Genomic DNA, 10,146 nt, shown 5'->3' on the forward strand with positions numbered 1-10,146 from the left:
ATGGCTTGGAGTGAGAAAAAATGACATATTTTTATGTAAAGAAAGTGAATCGATCAGATGGTATGTTCTACTAATAAATTTTAATGATAGGTATTTATCTAAACAACTCTACAAATTGAATAATTATTTAACGCAACGGTTATGTCATGCGTTTCATGCAACAAATCAATCAGACACTCATAAAGTTAAGATATTTAAAATAAAAAAACAAATAATAATTAAACATTCCCGATACTCGTTGTTTTGATATAAAAATAATGTGGCAAAGCCGCTATGTGAAATAACGACTCATATAAGTTTGTTTTGATATAAACGAACCTACGCTCTCTATCCGGACAATGCATTTAATTTCTTTTTCGTCAAAAGGCCCCGCAATTTGTAGTTTAGTGAAAAATACATTGACAATACCAGAGTCTCATAAAAACATCTAACTCTAAATTTTTGGATCATCTCTCCCTTTAGAATTTTCTCCTAAACTTTTCATATAAAAGAGTATATACTTATAGTGTTTTTATATACAACTTAAGCTCCAAAGAACAAAATCATATATACATACAAGTATCATGGAGAAGAAAACTGATGCAAACTATGAGCAAGAAGTGATAAATTACAGAGGAATTAAAGCCATGCCTTTTATCATTGGTATATAATTCTGTATCATAGCCTATTTTTTCACTGAAACATAGTCTTCTTGCATATATTTATGCATGATTTAAAATATGCAGGAAATGAGACGTTTGAGAAGCTTGGCACAGTTGGGTCCGCGACGAACCTTGTGGTGTATCTGACGACAGTTTTCAACATGAAGAGTGTAACAGCCACCACTGTAATCAACATCTTTAATGGTACTGCAAGTATAGCTACCTTGGTTGGAGCCTTCCTTTCCGATACTTATTTCGGACGTTACAACTCCATAGCTTTTGCTTCTGTTGCTTCTTTCTTGGTATATCTACTCTCTTGTTTCTCTCAATTTACTCTGGCATAAACAACTCATTAATTAGTTACCAATAAACAAGATATTATATAGTTGCAAACTAGACCTGATCATGGCCGAATCTGTGTGGATTCGGACAGGATCCAAGTCCAACTGAGCCTGAACTTGGTACGAGTCTACTTTATTTTGAGGGATTCCGTCTCATGCCTGACTCAGAATTAAAAATAAGTGTCAGAAATCCGCCTAAGCAGGGCGGAATTGGATGAGTACTAGACTCATGCACATGTCTAGTTACTGCAGGGACTCAAAAATGTATGTTTGTACTAATTTTCATGGACTTGGTTCTAGTAAAATAAGAACTGAATTAAAGAGATCGATTCAGCTGATTTTTCAATTTTTTCTGTTCAGTTTGTACCAAAAGTAAACTTATATCCTTTTACTTTCAAAAACAAACTGAATCACAAAACTAAATTTATTATAATTTCAAACTGAATACAAAGTGTTGGAATATGCCTAGATTCTAATTCCTATTTGGATTAGGACTCTATTGTGGAGTATTTAGGTGAAGGATAACTTTGTTGTCATTGAGTAATTAGGAAGTATAAATCCAATTAGGATTAATATTCCTAATGCCATATAAACTATTTATTCACTATATATACACTACCTTATTCACCTTTTAGAAGACACCAAAACCAAACACACAATGTAGACATTGATGTGAATAAGGGGAAAGGAGGTGTGTGTGATGTGAGGAATATAAGTTAATTCTTACCCTTTTGGGTACTTCTTGTAGAGAGAGAAACACTTTGTGGGTTTTTCTTCTAAGGGCATATTTACTAGAGATGTTCTCTATTTGATGATTTTCCACCAATTTTGTACTCCTTTTGATGATTAGTGGATGGCTCGAATCTTTCGCCTGTGGATGTACGCTTTAAAGCAGAACCACGTAAATCTCTTGTGTTATTTATTATTTTGCTATATTATTGTTTGTTGATCAAATCCATAATTAAATACCTACCAATGGTTTTGATTCCGCTGCGCATACCAATCCGGTCAAGAACCGGTCACGACAATTGGTACCAAAGATTCAATAATCGGTATCAATGTTACAACAATTGGTATCGGAGCCAATTTGGTTTTCAGATTTAATTTTGGATTATGATTATTATGGCAAAGTATTATTTGGAGGATTTCGCAAGGCGCAATTACTTGACACAAAGAAGATTATTTGGAGATAGAGAAGCCACCAAATTTGGAAGTGCCGAAAGTCGTCAATTGAAGACAGACTTGGGTATTAAAATTCTTAAGAAGATTTTTGTGATGGAGATTAATATGCTACTTTAAACTACAAAGAAAAAGGTATGACTTTTCTAAACACACAACTATTTGAGGATTTTATAGAGCCTTTGTAAGATGAATGATTGGGGTAATCTCTTTATACTCTCATAAAATTCTATTAGTAATATAAAAATTGCTTTTAAGAGTTTGTTGAATGAAGAGTTCGTTTGGGCATAATCAGATTTTGATAAAATCATGATATTGCAAAAGAGATTTTGTTTTGATTAAGTAGCAATCTTAGACACAAGATGGATTACAACGTTTGTAATTTGAAACGGCGTCACTATTGAATCGCTCATAAGCCAATTTGTTTGGAGATAATTAGATGAGGACTGAATGCTAGCGATTACAGGCGAATCAGGTTAGAGAACCAGTCTACGCTTAAAATTGCAGCATAATTGTTTTTTTTTTATCCAAAATTTATGCAGATTCAGGTTGTTCATATCACATATGTGCCAATTTCAATTGGTTTTCCGTCTACAACTGAGTTGATAGTGGAGTGTAGTTATGGGTAACGGTCAATACATGCAGAATTTTGGGATATTGGTTCAGTCAAGGGCAAGATGCATAATGAGACGGTTAGAGCAATAATGAATGTTCAACATGGTTTCTATATGCACATGTCTGGTATCTCAATATATAAAACTACGAGTTTTATGGGTTATTTGGCGATGAAGTGAGATTGGATGCTGCACTTGTGATGTATGCTCATTGGGTTGGTCGACTTATGAAGATTAAGGGATATGCTACGACCTCAACATTTGTTTTTTGATTTAATCATTATAGGCTACTAATGACGTTTGTTTCTGGTATCAGTTTTAAGACCAACAAAATTCGAAGCTTCGTGAAATTTTGATTGATACACCCGAAGATAGTAAATCTTCAAGTCATTTTGGTTTCAGCAAGTTCAAGACGTTCTTGAAACTTGTATGGTCCTCCTCAAAGAACCTCTTTTGGAATAAGTTCAGTTTGGACTTAAATGGAGAAGGTGGAGCACAACAGTAATCACAGTTTATTGGAGAATTCAAGTCAAGGTGGAGATTGTTGGAATATGCCTAGAATTCTAATTCCTATTTGGATTAGGACTCTATTGTGGAGTATTTAGGTGAAGGATAACTTTGTTGTCATTGAGTAATTAGGAAGTATAAATCCAATTAGGATTAATATTCCTAATGCCATATAGACTATTTATTCACTATATATACACTACCTTATTCACCTTTTAGAAGACACCAAAACCGAACACACAATGTAGACATTGATGTGAATAAGGGGAAAAGGGGGTGTGTGTGATGTGAGGAATATAAGTTAATTCTTACCCTTTTGGGTACTTCTTGTAGAGAGAGAAACACTTTGTGGGTTTTTCTTCTAAGGGCATATTTACTAGAGATGTTCTCTATTTGATGATTTTCCACCAATTTTGTACTCCTTTTGATGATTAGTGGATGGCTCGAATCTTTCGCCTGTGGATGTACGCTTTAAAGCAGAACCACGTAAATCTCTTGTGTTATTTATTATTTTGCTATATTATTGTTTGTTGATCAAATCCATAATTAAATACCTACCAATGGTTTTGATTCCGCTGCGCATACCAATCCGGTCAAGAACCGGTCACGACAATTGGTACCAAAGATTCAATAATCGGTATCAATGTTACAACACAAAGCGAATTATTCAGTTATTCAATTAGATTCAGTTATTGAACACCTAACTTACAATGAACATACCTTCAGGGAATGATGGTATTGATGCTAACAGCAGCTATTCCCAATTTGCATCCACCAAAGTGTATAGCAGAAGAGAATAAAAACTGCACAAGGCCAACACCTGGGCAATTAGCTTTCCTGTTAAGCGCCTTCGGATTCCTAGTCATCGGTGCCGGTGGTATTAGACCCTGCAATCTAGCCTTTGGAGCTGACCAATTCAATCCCAACACTGAATCAGGCAAAAAAGGCATCAGTAGCTTTGTCAATTGGTACTACATGACCTACACATTTGCAGTAATGGTCTCTGTCACAGCCATTGTGTATGTGCAATCTGATGTTGATTGGGCTATTGGGTTAGCTATCCCTGCATTTCTAATGTTCCTTTCTTGTACTGTTTTCTTTCTGGGTACAAGAATTTATGTCATTGTTCAACCTCAAGGTAGCCCCCTGACAAGTGTAGTTCAAGTGCTCGTCGCTGCTGCTAAGAAACGGAACCTAAAGATTCCGGAAAATGTTGAATTTTCGCTCTTCGATTACATTCCTCCCGGGTCTTTGAATTCCAAGCTTTCTCATACAACTCAGTTTAGTTTCCTTGACAAGGCAGCAATCCTTACGAGCCAAGAAGGCGAAATCAACTCCGACGGATCAGCTTTGAATCCGTGGAGGCTTTCGAGTATCCAACAGGTTGAAGAAGCAAAATGTTGGGTAAGAGTAATCCCAATATGGTCATCAGCCATAATTTTCAATATTCCGATAGTACAACAACAGACATATGCAGTTCTTCAAGCACTTCAACTAGACAGAAGCTTAGGCAACAGTAACTTCAAAATGCCTGCTGCAACCTATGTCATCTTTACTATGCTAACGTTAACTATCTGGATTCCTATCTACGACAGAATTCTAGTCCCGTATCTTCAGAAGCTCACGGGGAAAGACGGTGGATTCACATTGCTTCAAAGAATGGGGATCGGTATGGTTCTTTCAATTCTCTGTATGCTGGTTTCAGGGTTGGTAGAAGAGCACAGGAAAAACCTTGCAATTACTAGGGAAACACTAGGAATAGCACCGAAAGGCGGTTCTATATCATCAATGTCCGGTATGTGGCTAGTTCCACAACTTGCACTCGCAGGACTAGCCGAAGGTTTCAGCTACGTTGCTCAGATTGAGTTTTACCACAAGCAATTCCCCGAAAACATGCGGAGCATTGCGCAGTCATTCTTCTTTGTTAGCCATGCACTTTCAAGTTATCTAAGCGGGTTCCTTGTTTCTATTGTTCACCAAATTACTGTAGGGACAGAGAGTGGAGATTGGTTGGCAGAGGATCTTAACAAGGGAAAATTAGATTACTTTTATTACATGATTGGTGGGTTTGGGATTCTTAACTTTGTTTATTTCCTGGTAGCTGCGAAATGGTATAGATACAGAAGTGTTAGTTAGGTAGAGTGGCAATTCTTATTAAAAAAAATCCCACATGGAATAGTATTAAAAACGGTGATTTGTTTATAATAGTATGCCTAAACTCTCGTAATCGCCGGGCTCAGTAGCATGAGCCTGTAACCGAGCGGGGCATTAAAATGGTTCGAAGTTGTGCGACCCTCTAGCCGAGGTGCTTCGACTTTGAATGGGTACGATGGCGTGCGTCTTCTACCTTAGAATTTAAGGGATCCCTATCCTTAATGGGTAGGCAGCAATATAAAATATGATTTCATCAGTCCATATCATGGACGCCTTTCAAAGCTCGTACCCATCTCAGACGCACGGCTAGTCTAGGCTAGCCCAACCACAACCATTTTTTGCCTTTTTAATTTCAATTAAAGCCTATTTTTTTTATATTCATTAGGATATAGACTTTATTAATTTCTTTTAATTAAATGAAAATTGGATTGTCATTTTGTTTTAAATAATTTAAAATTTAAACCAATTTAAATATATACTACCTAGTGAGTAGTGACTAAATAATGGTTCACAATAAAATTGAATTCCTTGTTCATCTCTTTTTTCACCCATTTTTTTTTATTTTCTTTCCACCCATTTTTAAACCCTAAGAAAAGGGAAAAAACTTAAAAAAAAACAGCACCCCATATACAAGGGGGGGTGATTTAGTTTTTTTTTTTTTTTAAAATAACCAAAATCATCCTTTAATTTTTCTCATCTAAAATAAAACAAATAATTTTATATCATATATAACCAGTTCAAATGCTTTTTTTTACTAATTTTCCAATATATATATATATATATATATATATATATATATATCAAACTCTCCAAATACAATTTTTTGACCAGAGATCGTCTAGAAATCATTCCAAATATTGGATCGCGAATCAAAAGTATCTCGCGTTTCGTTTGCAAGATCGGTTTACAGATTTAGAAATTTTACGACATGATTAAGTCATCTAAGATTTTGTTGTTGTAATTTTTTAAACTGGTTAATAGCAAAATAAACTCAAACATTTGTGGCTTGTTGTAATTTTATTTAAAGCTTTTAATTTTGCAATGATATTCCGATTTTATTATTTCTTGCAATTCTAAACAATTTTTTTTCTAATCAATTAAATTATTCTAATTTTTAGTTGAATTTATAAATTAACTCCGTGATTAGCAAAACCTATTTTTCAAATATTAAAATTTAACTTCTATTTAAAAAAATAAAATAAAAATAAAAGTCAAATTTAATTCTAAATTCTCTAACTTTTTTGATGGTTAATGCAAAAAAATTGAATCTAAGAAAAGGCAAATAAATTAATAGATATTGTATTGAGGTGAAAGATGGAAAAAAGATAAATTGATTGAAAAAATGGCTAAAATTGCAACTATAAATCAGACATTATATAAAAATTAAAAAAATTAGATAAAATTTCAACAACCCGCAAAGATTTGGACTTAATTTTCTATTATGTCTTTTTAAAATTGTAAATTATTTGTTCTTTTGTCTAAATCTATTTATTTTTAGGTTTAGATTGTTTTGGGTGGCACTTTAGATAGCCGAAAAATCCTACTTTGTATTATTTATCTAACTCGATATCGTGGTTAGACTTGAAACTCTTGATAGTCAGTTTGAACTTGTAGTCTATTTATTATTCATAATATCTTATCTTTGGCCAAAAAAAAACTTAATGACTAAAGTATCTAACATTGTCAAGACTTTGTGACTAGGAATCATACTTTTAAAAATAAAAGAAATCAAAATGTATGTTTGTACTAAAGTTTATGGGCTTAGTTGTAGTTATATCTTAAATTTAGGAGTGTGCATGCGGTTCTAACATAATTAATTTGTTTTTAAAAAAAAACAAATTTTATAAGAATCTTAAATTAGAACTGAATCGAATCAATCGAATCAATTGATTCAATTGATTTTCTGATTCTTTTTCTAATCAATTTGTACCAATAACAAACTTATCTTTTTCATTTTTAAAACCAAAATCAATCAAAAAAAACTAATTATTTTACCGAATTGAAGCGAATTTTTTTATTATTCGGTATGATTTGGTTTTCGCATGCCCTACTTATAGAGAACTTGTCTTTGAGCTTTAAATTTAGGTGTGTATCTTCAAGGAAAGATGATGTTGATGCTAATTGTTGGAAAATGTCAAAAAATATATTAATTTCACTTTGGTTTATTAAAGATTTTATTAAGGTTTTGCAAAGTTTCTGGGCTCATTGTGTCAATAATCGTATCTACAATATTTTCTATCCAGGTAACCTATTAGTAAGTTTAATTGACCTCCTATTTTGTGAAAGCAAACTGGACCTAGAGCTGGTTCGAAACTAGAGCTGGTTTTTACACAGCGTATTTGATGAACTGGAATCATTAAAATTATAGGAGGTTTCAGATGTGGTTGACATATTGCAAAGACAAAAAAAGGAGGAAAAGAATAGAGAAGAGAATTAAAATTAGAGAGATATTTTAGGTATTTTTGCTCGAAAACCATATAGAAAGAGTGCGTATTCTATGCATTAAAGACTGGAAACACCCGTATATGTATTGATATACATGAGATACAATTATAAGAACAATGACAGAGATAGGGGAGAGGCGTGGGAGTGTCGTGACCCCTCTAAAATTTCAAAATTGTTAAAATTAGCATCAATTTTTTTATTCTTTACAATTTAACACCTTCTAATTTTTTAAGATTGCATATTTCATATATTACATATTGTAATTTGGCCGCCCTATGCTGAAATCCTGGCTCTGTCACTGTATAAGAATACCTTTATACAAATAACACAACTAGAAAAAGCTATTTAGCGACATATTTTTCCGTGCGACAGATTAGTCCGTCGCTAAATTCCTCGCCGCACACTTTATGGCGACATAGTAAAAAAAATTGCGACGAATTTAAAAAAAATTAGCGACGGATATAGCGACAAATTTTAATCAGTCGCTTATTTTTAAAGGCCAAATGACCAAAATAGGCCAAATCTTTTCATAAACGTTTCACAAAAGCCAAAAACTTTCAATTTTATCCAATTTGTCCTGAAATGCATAATTTAGTTTCAATTTTGTCCAACAATAAAATTTTGCTTATGTGGTGATGATGTGTGGCATTGCCACATCAGCGCTACGTAGACGTCACATGAGCAAAATTACATAATTGGAAAAAATTGAAACAAAATCATTCGTTTCAGGACAAATTTGGATTTTTGTGAAACTTTCATAAAAGATTTGGCCTTTTTTTAGTTATTTGGCCATTTTTAAAAATTAAAAAAAAATTAATTTTTTAATTGAATTTGTAAAATGAAATATTATTTAATCAGTTGCCCACCGTCACCCACCCACCCGCTATATACCAAACATTGTCACCCACCTGCAATTTTCGCAAAGTTTCCAACTTCCCAGTAGTTCACCCATCCTTCACAACCTAATAGTCTTTAACCCTGTACTTCCTCGCACGTAACTTCATCTTATACAACTCAGATTCTTGTCATATATCTATGTATATTATATTTAAATATAACTGAATGTAACAAAAAATTACTCTCGCAATCTACTCCCGTATTATAAAATAATTATCTTTTCATAATAAATATTTTTAAATAATTAATAAATAATTATTTAGGAAAAACAAATTATTACTTTTACACTTTACAGTTTACTCCCACATTCTAATATAATAATTTTTTTTATAAATAATTATTTTGTTTATTTTTTAATAAATAATTAATTTTTTGATATATAATTATTCTTTTAATTAATATTATTCTAATAAATAATTATTTTTTAATTAATAATTATTTTTTAATTAATAATTATTTTTTAATTAATAATTATTTTTTAATTAATAATTATTTTTTAATTAATAATTTTTTTAATAAAAAAATTTGTTGCTAAGTAAGCATTTAGTGACGGATGTAATAATTCGTCGCTAAATGTATTACTTTTAGCGACAATTATAAATTTGGTCGCTAAATGTATTACTTTTAGCTACAAATTATAAAATTCGTCGCTAAACGTGAAAAACAATTGACGGGGTTAATCCCGCCACTGTTAGCGACGGAATTTCCGTCGCCCCGCCAATTTTTTTTAGAATTTACCCGCCAATTGGATGAGTACCTACACTCATGCACATGTCTAGTTACATGGGCATGAGCACGACGGAATTGGACGGGTAGCCAGACTCATGCACATGGCTAAAATCACTACATGTAGTCCCTAATAATGAACAAAGCTCAATAGTTAACAGGATCAGGAGGAGTGAATTTAGTGACTAAAGTATAAGTTACATTACATGTATATAAATATTACATAACAAATGAAGGGACTAAAGTATTCAACATTGTCAAGCCTCAGTGATTAGGGATTGTACTTTTGAAGATACAAAATATGATTACAGTAGGGACAGAGAGTGGAGATTGGTTGGCAGAGGATCTTAACAAGGGGAAATTAGATTACTTTTATTACATGATTGGTGGGTTTGGGATTCTTAACTTTGTTTATTTCCTGATAGCTGCTAAATGGTATAGATACAGAAGTGTTGAGAATAGTATGATCAAAAAAACAAAGGAATCCTTGAAGCATACTCCCTTTTTTCCATCTAATAGGTTTATGCTCATTATAGGATAAAAGATAAAAAAATGATTAGAAATCCTTTATTTTTTCAAGCCAATCGCTCTTTTGATTTTGGAAAAGAAAAATATCTTTATCAACATACTCTTTCTTCTACA

General features: G+C 32.7%; 1 protein-coding gene across 1 annotated transcript; it reads left to right on the forward strand.

Moving 5' to 3' along the window:
• Positions 1-449: 449 nt before the first annotated feature.
• LOC126673769 (protein NRT1/ PTR FAMILY 2.10-like) lies at positions 450-9,909 on the forward strand. Its single transcript, XM_050368028.2, has 4 exons — positions 450-642; positions 726-943; positions 4,009-5,409; positions 9,870-9,909. The coding sequence occupies exons 1-4, from the start codon at positions 564-566 to the stop codon at positions 9,885-9,887; spliced, it is 1,716 nt and encodes a 571-aa protein (XP_050223985.1). The 5' UTR covers positions 450-563; the 3' UTR covers positions 9,888-9,909.
• Positions 9,910-10,146: the final 237 nt, after the last annotated feature.

Source organism: Mercurialis annua, linkage group LG3, assembly GCF_937616625.2.
Source record: "Mercurialis annua linkage group LG3, ddMerAnnu1.2, whole genome shotgun sequence".
Taxonomy (NCBI): domain Eukaryota; kingdom Viridiplantae; phylum Streptophyta; class Magnoliopsida; order Malpighiales; family Euphorbiaceae; genus Mercurialis; species Mercurialis annua.

What these genes read in the sequence shown, in the direction of transcription:
- LOC126673769 (XM_050368028.2), top strand. Translation starts at nt 564, where the DNA reads ATGGAGAAGAAAACTGATGCAAACTATGAGCAAGAAGTGATAAATTAC. An exon ending in AGCCATGCCTTTTATCATTG is followed by an intron (nt 643 to 725) that starts GTATATAATTCT and finishes TAAAATATGCAG; the next exon opens with GAAATGAGACGTTTGAGAAG. An exon ending in CTTCTGTTGCTTCTTTCTTG is followed by an intron (nt 944 to 4,008) that starts GTATATCTACTC and finishes ACATACCTTCAG; the next exon opens with GGAATGATGGTATTGATGCT.